Source organism: Etheostoma spectabile, chromosome 24 (assembly GCF_008692095.1).
Source record: "Etheostoma spectabile isolate EspeVRDwgs_2016 chromosome 24, UIUC_Espe_1.0, whole genome shotgun sequence".
NCBI classification, from domain to species: Eukaryota; Metazoa; Chordata; class Actinopteri; order Perciformes; family Percidae; genus Etheostoma; species Etheostoma spectabile.
Window position 1 is genome coordinate 473,816 of NC_045756.1, and position 18,130 is coordinate 491,945.

The 18,130-nt window shown below is 43.6% G+C and overlaps 2 protein-coding genes across 2 annotated transcripts in view; both read left to right on the plus strand.

The window, feature by feature from the left end:
* Nucleotides 1–7,379, plus strand: part of dnpep (aspartyl aminopeptidase) — a 21,537-nt gene extending 14,158 nt beyond the window's left edge. The window contains 6 exon segments of the mRNA XM_032506206.1: nt 725–798; nt 2,601–2,637; nt 3,256–3,325; nt 4,062–4,073; nt 5,963–6,146; nt 7,018–7,379. Coding sequence (XP_032362097.1) covers nt 725–798; nt 2,601–2,637; nt 3,256–3,325; nt 4,062–4,073; nt 5,963–6,146; nt 7,018–7,068 — 428 coding nt within the window. The 3' untranslated portion in view covers nt 7,069–7,379.
* A 1,193-nt stretch (nt 7,380–8,572) lies between these two features.
* The window catches only part of LOC116674175 (receptor-type tyrosine-protein phosphatase-like N), a 36,540-nt gene continuing 26,982 nt past the window's right edge, over nt 8,573–18,130 (plus strand). The window contains 2 exon segments of the mRNA XM_032506708.1: nt 8,573–8,831; nt 16,073–16,123. Coding sequence (XP_032362599.1) covers nt 8,753–8,831; nt 16,073–16,123 — 130 coding nt within the window. The 5' untranslated portion in view covers nt 8,573–8,752.

Sequence of the window (18,130 nt, forward strand, 5' to 3'; positions counted from 1 at the left end):
GACAGACAGACAGCAGACAGACAGACAGAGAGAACAGACAGACAGACAGAGAAGAGACAGACAGAGACAGCAGATAGCAGACAGACAGAGAGAGAGAGACAGATGCACGGTCGCAGACAGAGAAGAGACAGACAGACACAGCAAGAAGGACAGACAAAGGACGAGAAGAAGAAGAGAGAGAGACAGATAGAAAAGGACAGAGAGAGAGAGCATAGAGGAGAGAGAACAGAGAGACCAGACAGGGGGGGGGAGAATTGTAGCAAAGGGTGTGGAGCAGGACATGGAAGGAGCAGGTGACTCCAACCACAGATCCAGACTCACCAATCCGACTCCCCAGATCCAGACCGCCCAGATCCAGACTCCCAGATCCAGACTCCCCAGATCCAGCCACGCCCAGATACAACTCCCCAGATCCAGAGCCAGACACACCTGCAAGAGGTCTCCAGACCTGTGTGGATGCTCAACGTGCTAAAGTTGCCAACAACATCATTTGGTTCTACCAGTGTGTGGTTGTCATGGTTCATGTCTCACTACACATGTCACTTGGTAAGAAAAGACCGTGGTGGAGCCTCATGACTAGTCTGAGTTTTATAGGCAATGCGTGTTGGTGGTCTCGGGTCCTGCAGGTGGGGTCCGAGAGCGCCCAGGGGAGCCCAGTCCACCTGACGGAGCTCACCTCAGCCCGCCTCTCCGCCTCCGCCTCCAACCGCAACCGCCTCTCCAGCAGAGCTGCAAACGCTCTCCTTCATGATCAGCGCCGACATGGCGCACTCTGCCGTGCACCCCAACTACCTCTCAGTGTTTAACACACAACACACACACACACAACACACACAACAAACACACACACAAGCACACACAATAATGGGCCCCTCAGTGTCACCTGAGGCCAAACCACACACAACACACAACACATCACAACACACACACACACACACACACACAATGGCCCTCATGGTCCACCTGAGGCCAGACACACACACACACACAACACACACACACACACACCACACACACACACACACAAACACACACACACCAATGGCCCTATGTGTCTACCTGAGCGCCAGACACACACACAACCACACACACACACACACCACCACATGGCCCCATGTGTTACCTGTGGCCAGACAAACACACACACGACACACACGCACACACAAAGCCCTCAGGTTCACCGGCCAGACACAACACACACACACACACACACACAATGCCCTCATGTGTCCACCTGGTCAGACCACACACACACAACACACACACCACACACACACACACCACACACAATGGCCCTCATGTGTCTACCTGACGGCCAGACACACACACCCACACAACAACAAGGCCCATGTTGGTCTTACCAACCAGGACACCACACACACACACACACACAATGCTCATGTAGTCCACCTAGGACAGACACACACACACAACACAACACACACACACACACACACACACATGGCCAATCATGTGTCCCACCTGAGGCCAGGACACACACACACACACACACACACACACACACACACACACAATGGCCTCATGTGTCCACCTGAGGCAAACAGACACCACACACAACACACACACACACACACACACACAACACACACACCCACACACCAATGGACCTCCATTTGTCCCACCTGAAGGCCAGGCACACACCACACACACACACACACCCCAACACACACACATGGCCATCATGTGTCCCTAGGACAAACAAACAAGCCCACACTCATCCACACACCCACACACACACAACACACATAATGGCCCTCATTGTCCACCTTGAGGCCAGACACCACACACACACACAACACACACACACACACATGCTCTTGTCCACCTGAGGCCACACACACACACACACACACAACAGCAACCTGTGCCGCTCATGTGTTCCACCTAGCCAAACAAACAACACACACACACACACACACACACACACACACACACACACCTGGACTTACATTAATCCCTGGTCACTTTATCACTGGACTCAACACTGACACCTTGATGATAATTTATGGTCTTTTTTTGGTGTTTTATTTGACAAACGTTCTTATTTTTATTATTATTACATTTACTGTTATTCTGTCTTTTTTTATCTATTATTTTTCTTGCTAAAACTGCTGCTGGAATTTTCAATTTCCTCGCGGGATTCATCCCAAAAGGACCAATAAAGAGACGTCTAAGTCTAAGACGTAATCTGGCTAATCTCAGAGGTGGAGTTTGAAACCCAATGGCAACGGGCAATGGCAGAAAGAAATCGATTTCTCCAATAACTAATTAATCTGCACACGTTTTTAAAAATGCATTTCTTAAATTACCTTTTTAAAGACAGACGCAAACCTGGAGAATAAATCAAAATGTATATAATTTAAAAAAATATCCTGTCTCCTTCCACGTATCTGTTCATAGTTATTGGGACATTAAATGGTGACAGATTGCATTTAAAATATTTAGGAGAAAATGTTTAATTTGACATAACATCTCGATATTTTATAGATTTTTAATTCAGCTGTAGAGAATTTGGCTGAGAGTTGATTCTTTTGTTTTTAATTTCTTTTTCTACTCAAATGTCTGATTTTCTCAGGGAGAAGCATGAGGAGAACCATCGTCCCGCCTTCCACAAGGTGAAGACATTTCCTAATTTATTCAATTTTAAAAAGGACAAAACACACACAGTGTATTTTAATAATTTAGATTTAAGCCGATTTAAAGACATTTGGCAACGAGTCAGTTACTCGGGCTGCCTATTTTATAAATTATTTAAACATAACGTTTGCTGAATATTCTTCGGTTTTTCTTCACGAATCCAAAGACTTGGTCTTTAAATTCCTGTTCAAATGAGAATTATAATTTAATTTGGGCCTTTTGATGAGAACTAAATCACATTTTTGGTTTCTTAAAGAAAAAAAAGCTCAAATCAATCGTGGAAATAAATCATCAAAACGTGCATTTATTTATTTATTTATTTATTTATTTATTTATTTATTTTACATCCTGTCAGATGAATATATTAACATACAATCGTAATTCTATCAAACTGTAATTATTTAGTTTAGATATTATATAATATATATAGATAATAACACATAAATATCCATGTAATTTATTTATATAGCATACTCATATATATAGATATATATATATATATATTATATATACATAAATATACATGTAATTGATAATAATATATATTTATTATGTATATAAATATAGATATAATATATAAATTTTACTCTCCAGGCTGCACAGTGATCAAGTTCAAACAGAACCAGCGTTACGCACACCGCGTAACGGAGTACGTGGTGAGAAGAGGGCGTGCAGAAGCAGGCGCAAGCCGACGTCGCTGCGTGTGCCGTCTGGCGGTAGTGCTGTGTGTTGTGTGTGTGTGTGTGTACGCTCGGTGCTGCTTGAGAATGATGGTGGACAGTGTGGTGTGTGTTGAATGTGGGTGGGTGTGTGTGTGTGAATGAGGTGTTTGTGTAGTTTCATAGTGTTGCGAGTGTAGTGTGTGTGTCTGTGTGTGTGTGTGTGTAGTGTGTGTTGAATTGCTGTCGGGTGGTGTGTGTGTGTCGTGTGTATATTTGAGTCCGTGTGTGTAGGGGGGGGTAGTGTGTAGGTGTACTTTGCTGAGTGTGGGGTGTGGACCTGGGTGTCTTTGCTAGGAGATTGTGTGTGTGTGTGGGTGTTGTCTTATGGTCTTGGGGTGTTTTGTGTGTCGTGTGTGCGAGTGTGTGTATTTGTAGCTGGGTAAGATTAACTGTGGTGTGTGTCTGATGTGGTGTGGTGTTGTGGGGGTGTGTCCGCTGTGTGTGTTGAGCGTTGGGTGTTGTAGGGTGCCTCTGGGTAGGTGTTGCGTTGCGGGCTGTCAGTTTGTGTGTGTGTACGTCAGGTGTGGCTGGGTGTTGTGCTTGCTGTGTCGTGTGTGTGTGTGTGTACATTGTGTGTGGGAAGTGTGTCTTGTGTGGGGTTCTTTGTACGTGTAGGGTGTGTGTTGGGTTGTTTTGTGTGTATTGTGTGTGTGTTGGTTTGTGTGTTGTGTGTGCTGTGAGTGCTTGTCGTGTGTATGTCTAGTGTGCTGTGTGCGCGTGTGTGTAGTGGTGTGTGTGTTGGGTGTGTGTATGTGTGTGTGTGTGTGTTGTGTGTGTGTGTGGGTGTGTGGGTGTGTGTGTTGTGTGTGTGTAGTGTGTTGTGTGTTGTGTGGTGTGTGGTGGTGTGGTGTGTGTGTGTGTGTGTGTGTGTTGTGTGTGTGGTGTGTCGTTGTGTGTGTGTTGCTTGTGGTGTGTGTGTGTCGTGGTGTGTAGTGTGTGTGTTGCTGTGTGTGTGCGTGTTTGTGTGTGTGGGATGATGTGTAGTGTGGGTGATGTGCTGCGCGCGCTTGGTGCGCCTTGTGCCTGTGCCACGATGGTGTTTGAGGGTGTCACTCGGCAGATCTCCTAGCAACATGCCGGGCGGCTCCTGATCGACTCAGAGGAAAAGACGATAACTAAATGTGAGAAACAGACGCAGGGCTGTTGATTTCCAGATGTGGAAGGACTGAAAACATGTGGATTTACAGAGTTAAGATTGTTCTTCATCAATATTCATGAGCTCATATTTTCCGTACTGCCTACACGCTTCAGAATAACGTGGCGAATATAATTAAAATTAATTAGAATTAAAACATCTAGTCGTGGAAAACACACATCAAATACCTCACAAATCATTTGGCAAAGGGGTGACAAATAAAAAGATGAAGAAGAAGAATCGGCAAAACTGAAGCCGAAGAGGGCGAAAGACGGCCGATGCGTACGCACATTAACACGTTCAGACGTTCATTTATTTAATTTAAATTTAAATCACACGTTATCCTTTCCCACTGCCGCACAACCAAACCTCCGATTTCCCTCCGAGATGGAGATAAAGAGCCGAGAAAGGTTGTTTTGCGTCGCCTGAGCAGCTTCAGCTGCGTTTTAAATAAGTTAATTTAATTAAATTAAATTAAATGTGTCTTTTAATAAACAGTCGTGTCCCGAAACCATGCAGCAGTACATTAATGGTTTCTTGTCTTATTGAGAATGAGATGTTTGGAGGAATGTGAGTTAATTTCCTTCTGAGTCTTTATTGTCAAATGAAAGAAGCGTTTTGTGTTGCAGAAGATGCATTTATCATTATTATTTATTTTAGTTCTTATTTTAATCTCTTAAAGGAACACTGCTACATACAGACGTGTAAAATCAGAGCAAGTAAAATTAGAAACAGAGACTATTAAAAGCTTAAAAGTCAAATTTGACCCGTTTTCAGTTTTTTTTTAACACAAAAAATGGGCGTTTGGAAAAAAAGCTGAACATGTCAACATTTGAAATATCAAATAACTTTGGAAAAAACTTTTTAAAAAAGCTCCCACGACATTGAAAAAGTGACAAAAAAGTCAGAAAAAGCGATGACTTTTTTTTCATGGTTGACAGGAAGACAACACAAGGGTAAGAAAAAGTAAAATCCAGGGTTGTAATGTTAGATTTTAAGATAATTAAAGGATAACTGTGCTGATTGCTTGTGATTCCTGTGTGCCTTTTATATAAATACTGAACCTTGGCAGAGATTTTTGACAAACTCCTGAGATCAGACCACGGGATTTTCCTTTTTTTCGAGTCTGATGTCATATTTCCAAACTGCAATCATTGTTGGATGTGTGATTTTTTTTTTTTTTTTTTTTTTTCCTTTATAAACTCCTAAGTCAGAAAAATGAAAATATTTCTGGCTCGTGGATTTCTGACCATGACACATTGACATGGTCCCATTAATACACAAGTCCCAGCATGCAACAGGTTCTCCCTGCCCCCTTTAGCCCTGTTGCAGACCGGAAACAGCTGATTGATTTGGAGACGTTGCAGCGCCTCCTAACGGCCACTAGGGGGCAGACCGGCTGATCTGCCACATACAAACCACCCTTTTTCCTGCAGTTTGACCTGAGCTCCTTCCCCCTGCAGGACGTGATGGTCCGGAACGACAGTCCCTGTGGAACCACCATCGGACCCATCCTGGCGGCCCGCCTCGGCGTCCCCGTGGTGGACATCGGGGCGCCGCAGCTCTCCATGCACTCCATCAGGGAGATGTGCTGCACCTCCAGCGTCCTGCAGAGCACCACCCTCTTCAAGGTACCCTCCTTCTGTGGAACAGACATCTAGTTTTTGGGAGCGATGACTTCTTCATAAAGCCGTCGTTTTGGGTTTAGCCTACTGGTGTTTGATGTAACTCGTATAGAAAATGACCAAAGAGTTGAATCCACGCGTCTCTTACAGCTCAAGTCAATACAAAATAAGAAAATAGTCGTCACAATAATTATAGTTTTTTACCCTCATGTTGTCCTTGGGTCAAATTGACCCATTTTCAGTTACTTTATTTATTTTTTTTGTCACAAAAATGGGCCGCTGAACATGAAAAACACAAAAAACGTCAAAAAAAGCACCCGCAACATTGAAAAAGTGACGATAAAGTAAATGTAAAAGTGACCATGGTTGATGGGAAGACAAACACAAGGGTTAAAAATGCAGTTCCAGCTTCTCAAATGTGAGGACTTGCAGCTTTTCCTTGTTTTAAATCATCCTAAACTGAATCTGTAAACCTGGGATCTGAGAAATTGTGATGGATATTTTTTATAATAAGCTGGTATATTGTTGTGTTGGTATATTGAAGCTCTTTAAGGGGTGCATTTGCACTCGCTCCTGAACCTTTCCTGCACAGTGTATGAGTCACTTCCTGCAAATATACATAGATGTAAAATATCTATATTTGTTGAATGGGTTCTGCATGAGGGAGGAACATCAACACCATGTGGTCATGTGTGCGTTTTGAGTAATTCAGGAATTAAATGTGTGTAAATGTAGTCACAACTTACTTGTTTTCAACATTTGATTTTATATTGAGGTCATTATCTCTTTCATCCCCTGCAGTATTTTCCATTTTCTTTCCTTTCTCTTGAGTATTTTTTAAACCCCGCTCCCACTTCCTGTCTCCTCCCCCCTGCAGGGTTTCTTCGAGCTGTTCCCCTCAGTGAGGAGCACGCTGGTTGTCGACTAGAGACGGGAGGAACCCCCAAACTGATGGAAACTGATGGAAACTAAGGGTGTCATTTTCAACATGTTACTCCAACTCAGGCTGATACAGAATATCAACATTTGAAATTGTATAAAAAGCATAAAATGTCATCGTTTTAATGTTGAAAATGACAATCGTTTCTTAAAAAGTGATTTCCCAGTGGTAGACGGATGTCTGTAATAGAGCCCAGTATGCTGTGATCACACCTCTGATAAAGAAAGCAATACTCAAGCACTTCTTGATCTTTCTTATTAACTGAAATTGTTTAGAAAATAATAAAAGGCTGAAAGGTTGGTGTTCTCTCCTCTTTCTGTCGGATTTTCTCATTGGGTTCATAAACAAAGGGCAGTAAGTGTGGAAGGCAGGAGAAGCTGTTTTAAGTTTTAATAAAACCTCAGATGTGCTGCTTTGCCAGGAAGTGTCTGGATGGTTGTTTCCTTTCAGAATAAGATGGACTTCTCGTCTAGATGAACCAGTCATGATGCAGCCTGCAAGGAGCTCCTCCACACTGCAAGTAACGCCTGTTTCCACAACTTAAAGCTTTGTCACCTTGTGTATCTCAGGAAGAAGTGGGTAAAATAACAGCTAGTTAGTCATACAGCCTGTTTATTAGAAACAAATCTTCTGAAACAACCCGCAACGCTGCAGTAAATACAAACTGAGTTAACTGGGTTGATACTGTCCGAGGTGTTGATGATGGAGTGGAATTGACATTTGTAAGTGTCCCCAAACTTTTGACCGGTATTGTACATTTTAAAGGTAATCAGATGCAACCACCATGATATTAGAGTGCTGTGATGCTATTTATCTGAACGTCTTCACCTAAGGGGCAGAAAAGTCCTCTTTGTCCTTCTGATAACTACATATTCAATCTTTCCATCCACCATTTGTTTGATGATGCGGTGCTGTTCAGCTGACTTTAACCTGAAATCAAAGTTAATAAGGAATAAAACATAAATCTCACCACTTAGAGGTGACTCTTTTATGTTGTTTTCAGACCTTTTGACACATTTTGATCCTCGTTAGTAACAAACACACAAAGTAGCGTACGTGTTAATGTTAATAGAAGTAATCAAAGGGTCTGTATTAGTCTAATAAACAGCCTAAATAAGAGCAGTAGCACTTGTAGCTTTAATATAACAAACTGGGAATAAAGTTGCAGCACAAACTGCAAGAAAATGAACCCACAAGACAAACGTATGAAACAGTTTAGATGTAGACGACATGCTCCATCAAACTGTTGCAGAAATTAGCTCCACGTCCACCAGCCTGCATGAATCATAACATCCTCCATCCGCCACGTGGGCTGTTTTAATCCTACACGTTTTGGTTTTGATTGAAGGACTTTTACTTGTTACTTGTCAGTAAAGCATCTGAAGGCGTCTGTTTGCTCACCTCCAGTCTGGAAATATTTCTCCCAGTGTGGCGCATCCTGTGGTCCTAGTTTTCTAACCAACCAACCCATCTCTCTCTCTCTCTCTCTCTCTCTCTCTCTCTCTCTCTCTCTCTCTCTCTCACATACACACACACTCATGTTCCCTCACTTCCTCTCCATCAGACCCGTGCAGCAGCCTCAGAGATGGAGAGCTGCTAGAAGCGCCTCCGCCTCCGCAGCAGCAGCGGCCGCCCTCCCTCCCTCCTCGCTCCGGTGGATGTTGGATGTACCATGAGGTCTCCGCGGCTCTGGGCAGCTCTGTGCCTCCTCCTCACGGCGTCGTGCCGTGTCCGCGCGGCCGGCCGACATGGTAAGACCCGTCAGATAACAGCGATGGGGGTGCACTTCCCGTTTTAACGAACTCGCTGCATCCATCTGAGCGGCGCGTAAATCACGACAAGTCCCTCTTGCAGAGTTTATTATGAGTGACCTCGTATCACTTTATGTTGCCGTGTGTTTATCTTTATAAAAGGGTATTATATAATCTACAGTTTCTCCTAGGAGATTGTTGTATTTCTTTTAATTATGCAGCAGGAAATGATGGCTTTAAGTTGCCCGGTCGTCCCATGTGTTCTGTACTAAACTCGAGTGTTAACTAAATAATACAGGGAATCATTTGTATAATCATAATCCCAATCTGTGGATATTTATATAAAACTAAGTTTCATTGTGGCGTAGTACATATACAGATCAATCTCAGCTGCCGGATGTCATCCTGTATGTGTTGCATTTCCTGTTCTGCTCGGCTCGTCCGCCTCCGATCTGGGTACACAGGCGCTAAATTGCGTCATTGACGCAAAGGCTGTGACCGTGGGTCAGCTCGCATGTTTTGTTCAGTCTGTAACGACAACAACAAACACCCAAGCAAACAGCAGAAGAGACAGGGAGAGAGAGAGAGAGAGAGAGAGAGAGAGACAGAGAGAGAAATGCTTTGATTTGTCTTGAGCCAATATAAGATCAGATAATAGAAAGTCATCTAATGATATATTTACCCAAAGAATAGTGGACACTTTTAAAGAAATCAGTACAAATACAGGCTACTTATACTATATACTACTTATATATATAAGACTTATATACTGTGTTCATATGAAGGCATTTCACAGGTGCTTTTCTGTTGTTGTTTTTTATATTTGGATTAACATAAATGTGATCTAATCCTTATTGGCAAAATGACACATTCAGATCAAATCATTTGACAAGCATTCACCGACTAAGAAACAAAACAATAATGTAATTTATGATATCAATCAGAAGAAATCCGTGAAACCTTTATCTTATTGGAACTGAAACGGGGATGCAGGTGGGCCTTTAATATTGCAAATAATTTGGCTTTTTTCTGTTAAAACAACTCGTTGGCAGTACTTCCTGTAGCTAATGAGAGGATCATGTTTGGTACCATGGATACCAAACAGTGGTGTTTCAGCACCAGTGATAGTGAACCGTCTACGGGCACGTTCAATCTCAAAACAGTGTGAACTATTCCTGGTTGAACGACACGTTTCCTCAGAACGGTGTAAAACGGCTTTGAGTTTAGTTTCCTCTCGTTTTGTGGGTGTGTCACACATAGCCAATCAGCAGGGAGGTGTATGTAAACTGGATGTAATAAAAAGGCAAAGCGCTTGCAAACACCTCTCACCCGTGTTGCTATGTTTTGCCGTGGCTGAACGTGGCCTAAGTTTTTCAGGACCACGGACAGGGATCAGCACCATGGACAGTGATCAGTCTGGGTGTTTCAGGTCCACGGACAGTGATCAGTCTGGGTGTTTCAGCACCACGGGCAGGGATCCGTCCCTGAGGACAGGGATCAGTCCCTGAGGACAGTGAACAGTCAGAGTGTTTCAGCACCATGGACAGGGATCAGTCCCTGAGGACAGGGATCAGTCCTTGAAGGCAGGGATCAGTCCCTGAGGACAGCGAACAGTCAGTGTTTCAGCACCATGGACAGGGATCCGTCCCTGAGGACAGGGATCAGTCCCTGAGGACAGTGAACAGAGTGTTTCAGCACCATGGACAGGGATCAGTCCCTGAGGACAGTGATCGGTCCCTGAGGACAGCGAACAGTCAGAGTGTTTCAGCACCACGGACAGGGATCAGTCCCTGAGGACAGGGATCAGTCCTTGAGGACAGCGAACAGTCAGAGTGCTTCAGCGCAATGGACAGTGATCAGTCCCTGAAGACAGGGATCAGTCCCTGAGGACAGTGACCAGTCAGAGTGTTTCAGCACCATGGACAGGGATCAGTCCCTGAAGACAGGGATCAGTCCCTGAAGACAGGGATCAGTCAGAGTGTTTCAGCACCACGGACAGGGATCAGTCCCTGAGGACAGGGATCAGTCCTTGAAGACAGGGATCAGTCCCTGAGGACAGTGACCAGTCAGAGTGTTTCAGCACCATGGACAGGGATCAGTCCCTGAAGACAGGGATCAGTCCCTGAAGACAGGGATCAGTCCCTGAGGACAGCGAACAGTCAGATTGTTTCAGCACCACGGACAGCGATCACCAGTTGAACGTTTCGCCTGTAGCCTAAATATAATTTAAAAAGGAAAACCATTTTCAGTGAGACGATTGTGACTGGTTTAAAGAAACGCAAACAACCCAGAATGCATCTGTGGTGTAGCCAGACCTTCCTCCACAGCGCTGTGAAGACAGAGCTGGCATGCAGACTAGTATGTGTATTATCATGGCACTGTGGAAGAAGATAAATCACTTTTTTATGGTATCAACAAGAAGAAAAATACAGAATATGGGCCGACATATCCTTGAAATACTGCGTGTGGTGAGCTCCAGTCAGAGTGATGCATGTTAAGCGGGATGAAGGTAAAGGTTTAAAGGTTTAAAGGTTGACGGAGGTGAGGAGGGTTGCAGCCTCGCTGCCACTCTGCCACACCGTGCAGGTTATACTGTGCTCGGTGTCTGACTCATCCCACCTTAAATATCCTCCGTCAGCCCGGAGGACGAGCTCACGCTCACACAGCAGCCGCCGCCGTAGATGCCAGCAGCGCCATTATGAAAATGACACTGGCAGATAATGGACGATAAAAGCAAAGACACAGAGACACTGATGATGATGGGAGGCTAGAGTTCATGATGACTCATTCTGATTTATTTAATTTATCCACATAAAGCACACTGGACCAATACTGTGTTTTTAATGCTGTCAGCAAACAAGAAAACCTGAAAACTGGAGTGGTATTCTCTCCACGTTGTGTTTATTTGTTATAGTTATACATGTTGAGCTCAAATTTCTTCAGAAAATCTGTTCCCGTGCTCTATCTGCCACAGGGGGATGATGTGAGTCATCCTGCCAGCCTTAAAGATACCGCAGCTCCTCGTTTTGTTGAAGTGTTGCGACGGGTTCTCAGGCCTGAAACGAGCAGTTTGAGATTTTCTGATCAGCCACGTGGATGTTTGAGCTGTGGTTAAGTTTAGGGAACTGAAACTCTGGGTGAGGTTATGTTTCCCTGGTTAGGATTAAAAGAAATTAACTGCTACTCTGAGTTGGGATGGAAACTCCAGAGTCTCAATAAAATCAGGATTATTTGCAAACAAGAGGTCACACATATTTACTATTCCCAACGAAACATGATGCCGCCTAGATTTCTGTTTTTTAATCACTGTATTAGATCATATACTTTTTTTAAAATCCTCTCCAGACTCAGATTCCTCGGCTTTTACGAGCTGATGTTTTGCTTTTGTGTTTGAGTTGCGGTCTTGAGTAACTGGTCTGAACAGGACGTGATGATTCATGTGAACCCTCCAAAATGTCTCCTAATGTCTCCTATTAGAAATGATGTGAGGACACGTAGTCCTCCTGCTTTAATCCTGTTGGCCGAGAGCCTGCTCAGACAGAGCCACACCTTCTCATGAAACAAGATGGAGCTGGTGCTGTACTCTCTCTCTCTCTCTCTCTCTCTCTCTCTCTCTCTCTCTCTCTCTCTCTGATTAGTTCTAGTTGGAGACAGACGTTAGTGAGTGAAGCAGGGAGAGAGGAGCTGGAGGAGTTTCCCCTGAGGACTGTAAAGACCTGCTGCTGCCTGAAGCCCCAGACCACTGGCTCTGAGTCCAGCCAGGTCCAAGGGATTCTGGGAAAATTGAATCAAACAGTACGACTCTGTGTATTAAAAAGCGTTTCACTGCTGCTAAATCAACTTTACGTCAGATATCTCTCTCTGATTGAGTCCGTCTTATTTTCTTAAAGAATAGGGAAAGAATATTCTAAGTTGTGTGTAGAGCTGCAACTCATGATTATATGATTGTCTATTAATCTGATTAGTTGATTGGTCTTTCAAATGTCCAAAAATAATGCCAAAAGGTCAATCAAAGTTCCCAAAAAGCCCAAGACGACGTCCTCAAATGTCTTGGTTTGTCCACAACTCAAAATTATTCCGTTTAGTGTCACAGAGGAGAGAAGAAATTAGAAAATATTCACATTTAAGAAGCTGGAATCAGAGAATTCTTCACGTTTTTTTCATAAAATATTACTCAAACCGCTCGATTATCCAAATAGTTGGTGATTAATTTAATAATTGACAACTAATTGATTCATCTTTGCAACTTTACTTCTATATAATAAGTTTCCTTTCTGTGTCACTGACTATTTTTTGCATAATGTGTCCTTTTCCTTTTGATTTTGATTTTGATACAGCCCATTATTCTTCTCATTAGATTCCCAATCTGTTGTGAAATGTCTCCTAATTGTGTGTTAATGTGCGTTAGAGGAGCTGATTGAGTGTCAGTGGCGACAGTGATGGACAGTCACAGGACGGGTTTAACGAGATGATGATCTCCTAGACATTAGAAGAGACATGAAGAGAGAGGACAGGGACAGAGAGATAAGACGGGAGAGGTGTGTGGGTGGAGGAGAGAGGACAGAGATTAGTCATCATGTGGAGTTTGGACGGAGGAGGCGACGGGCGGAGGGAGGGATGGAGAATCTCTTCGCTCTATGTTTAGCTGAACCTCCATTTCCCGCCTTTTGATAGAAATTCCTTCTCTGATACAGTATGTGTCGTGTCGTCGATGCGGTGTCTGACTTTTTGTAGATGTCAGGTAAAAGAAAACCCAGATTTGATTGGCTGAAAGCATCAGGAGACGCTTGGACAGAGAAGGGAAATCCTGTCAGGTTTTTCTGAAAGACGTTCTGGTTTCTGCACGTCGGAAGTCTTATTTTCTCGCCTGTAATTGAGTCTGTTTGTATTTATTTCCGTTTTAATTATTGTTTCCACGCTCTTCTTCATGCTATTATAGGAGAAGGGGACATAAGTCTCCTTAACCCTTGTGTTGTCCTCCCGTCAACCCTGAAACATGAAACACTATCACCGCTTTTTCCGACATTTTTGTCACTTTTTCAATGTTGTGGGTGCTTTTTTCAACGTTTTTTCCAAAGTTATTTGATATTTATAACGTTGACATTTTCAGGGCTTATTTCGAACGTCCATTTTTATCATTAAAAAACTGAAAATGGGTCAAATTTGACCCGAGGACCACATGAGGATTAAAAAGTGGACTGTGACATCACTAATCGGGGGCAGCGTCACAGACAAAAATGCCTTAATAAGGGGTGATTTGTCCCCACCAACATTAGGGATGTCCCAGTGCTGCTTTTGAGGTCTCTGACATCACAAGAGAGCGGGAACAGTAGTTTAAAATGGAAGTGGAGGTCTTCTCAAAGAGCTGAGATGAAAGGAAGGACAGGTTGTACTGCAGGGCGAGGTGTGTGTCCTTAACTGGCGAGAATAACACACGTTATCACACAAATCCTTAATGACAGCACAACGCAAACAGACGTGAATACACAGAATGGAGGGAGCGGCTTCACATCTGCTGCCCTGTACTGCCTCCACTCAGATCAAGGACTGGGAAAAGGTCAACTGTAACACTTGTGTGTAGTCCTATCACTTAGCAACACAACATGTATGTCCTCTGCAGCTGTCTGAGCTGAGGACGAGTCCACAAAACCAAGATAAGGGATTAAGCCGGGATTCTGACTCAATTTAGCCTTGACTTGGTTTCACAAAAGCAGACGTTGACATTTGTCCCTTTACGTCCTCATGTGTCCCTTTGCATCCTCATATGTTCCTTTGCTTCCTCATATGTCCCTTTGCGTCCTCATATGTCCCTTTGCTTCCTCATATGTCCCTTTGCTTCCTCACATGTCCCTTTGCTTCCTCATATGTCCCTTTGCTTCCTCATATGTCCCTATGCTTCCTCATATGTCCCTTTGCTTCCTCATATGTCCCTTTGCATCCTCATATGTCCCTTTGCGTCCTCATATGTCCCTTTGCTTCCTCACATGTCCCTTTGCTTCCTCATATGTTCCTTTGCGTCCTCATATGTCCCTTTGCTTCCTCACATGTCCCTTTGCTTCCTCATATGTTCCTTTGCATCCTCATATGTCCCTTTGCGTCCTCATATGTCTCTTTGCGTCCTCATATGTCCCTTTGCTACCTCATATGTCCCTTTGCGTCCTCATATGTCCCTTTGCTACTTCATATGTCCCTTTGCTTCTTCATATGTCTCTTTGCTTTCTCATATATCTCTTTGCTTCCTCATATGTCTCTTTGCTTTCTCATATGTCTCTTTGCTTCTTCATATGTTCCTTTGCTTCCTCACATGTCCCTTTGCGTCCTCATATGTCCCTTTGCTTCCTCATATGTCCCTTTGCTTCCTCATATGTCTCTTTGCGTCCTCATATGTCCCTTTGTGTCCTCATATGTCTCTTTGCTTCCTCATATGTCCCTTTGCTTCCTCATATGTCCTGTGCCTTTGCGTCCTCATATGTCCCTTTGCTTCCTCATATTTCCCTTTGCGTCCTCATATGTTCCTTTGCGTCCTCATATGTCCCTTTGCTTCCTCATATGTTCCTTTGGCTCTATATGTCCTCTTGCTTCCTCATATGCTTTGCGTCCCATAATGTCCCTTTGTTCCTCAATGTCCCTTTGCGTCTCATATGTCCCTTTGTTCCTATATGTCCCTTTGCATCCTCATATGTCCTGTGCCTTTGCGTCCTTATATGTCCCTTTGCTTCCTCATATGTTCCTTTGCGTCCTCAAATGTCCCTTTGCTTCCTCATATTTCCCTTTGCTTCCTCATATGTTCCTTTGCGTCCTCATATGTCCCTTTGCTTCCTCACATGTCCCTTTGCGTCCTCATATGTCCCTTTGCGTCCTCATATGTCCCTCACTCAGCAGTGGTTTTACCTTATTGTTATCAAACTTAATTAAAATACAGCAGGTTCACATTGCTGTTAGAAGTTTGGTGAATACGTTATGACATATGTGATTTACATGTGTTTTAAGTGACGTCTGTTACTAAGTGCCACATATAAAGTGCAGTAATGTGTGTTTCTGTCGTGCACCACGGCACCTTAAATTATTTAAGTACGTTCATTTGTTGTATTCTTTAATTTTAAGAACATATCCTCATTGTACAATCCTCCCAAGTGATATAGTCTTAGTTCGCTGAACCCAAAAGAGTGAGGAGAGTTAGCAGCTTCTCTTCTTGATGAATGCTTCTCAGTGTGAATCCATCTCTCTGTGTTTGTCTGCAGGTTGTTTGTTTGAGAAGAATCTGTGTCCCAGAGATCAGCTGTGCAGCGACGGTGAGTCTCCGAGCTTTACTTCTCCGTCACACACTGTTTAACCTGCTGTAGTTGTAGCACGCTACGCTACGTGTCTTCATGTAAAACATCTCAAACTGGCGGCTGTAAGAACGACTCTGGCGGCCTTCAGAGCACGAAACCGTGTTGCATTCACGTGTTGATTTATCACAGCAGCCACACACAATCTAACACGTACTATGAACATATACATCTCTATTCTGATTGGCCGACGGGCGTTCATCACAGCGCTCCGCTTTGATGTAGCATCTCCATCAACGTTTTTAACAAATCCTCCCAGCTGACAGCTGCTGGGTCCAAGGAGACAGGTTCATGGAGAGCAGCTCTTCAAACAAACCACTTCAACCCCGCTCAACATCAGAGAGAAAAGGAAACCAACATATTAAATGTTTTTAATTAATACACAGGAAGAAATGTGAAAAACGAAGATAAGACAAACCTTTGTTCCTCTTTTCCAATCTACAGAAAGACCTTAAAGGGACAAAAGTAAACTCAAAGACACGTTTGTCATTATGAGAAAATAGAACTGAACCTATGGAGGAAAAGTGAGAAAACACGGACAACCTTTTGCTGGTTTTGATTTCTGATAGTTAATAAACCTCAATAGCGACAAGTGTTTTCCAAAATAAATGTACCGGTTGCTCTTCATAGTCGACGTCAGTTGTTACACTTCTCTGTGGAAATCTAGACATATCTATTATGTGTTTTATAATCCATAATCCATCACGTATTCATGAAGCCAGATTAAAACTCCTCAGATATCATCCTCTGGGGGGGGGGGGGGGGGGATAGCAAAATACCTGAGGAGTGGAGCTCTCGCAGGCCCGGCCTGCGTTTGCAGAGACACGCGCTCCAAACGGGCTGTGACGCGTCCCTGTCCTCAAACGGTCGGGGGGGGGGGGGGGGCTGGTTAGGCGTCACGGCTCCAGCCTGCTTCCTTCCTGTCGTTACAGGAGCGTGCACGGGCGTGCACGTGCGTGAGCGTGCACACTCCTGTGTGTCTCAGCCTTCAGAGGCAGCTGGGTTATTGATGGCGCCGTGTTCCTGTGTCCACCTGGAGGATGTTATGTCCCCCGTTTCCAGAGAATGGGACATTTGGGGAACATAAGCACCATTCACGGTGTGTGTGTGTGTGTGTTTCATGATGCTTTGAGGAAGAGCAAGTGCAATGAGAGAGTGAGAGAGTGAGAGTGTGTGTAAAAAGACAGAGAGAGCAACAGGTTGCATGTGACACTGCATTGCAAATAATACATTTTATAGCCTGAAACATCTCTATTCTGTTTCAAACCTCTGGCATATTTGAGTAAAATGTGTTTAATCCCAGACTGCAGTCAAAAAATGACCCATTTCACATCTGTAATCTTTTCAGAGACAACGGACCTTTTAGAACACACATTTCAGGCCCAAACAACAACCCCGTCACAGTCTTGCACACCACACCCACACACACACACACACAACACACACACAAACCCCACACACACACCACACACACTCAACCCACACACACACACCACACACACACCACCACCCACCACACACACACACACACACAACACACACACACACCACACACACACAACACACACACACACCACACCGTCTGAAATGTATTATTTTACTCGCATTTCAGGTGTCAACACGAGTAAAGCTGTTTAAATGCAAAACAGGATATGGAATAACAAAGCCTATCTAACCTCTAAAGTGTAAACAGATTAAATAAGATGATCATCTAATATCATATCTAAGTATCTATCTAATAAGATCTAATATCTATATACTAAGTTTCTTACTATATAAGGACACAAATTGGTGTTAAGCAGTGCTGCAAAGCATCGATCATCAACATTACAGAGTAACCCAAATTCAACGAATCAATAGTGCAGTCTAGAATCAAATATAATATATAATATATAATATTATATAAATATATACCACACACAACACACACCCACACACAACATACTATATATCAAAATATTTAAGATA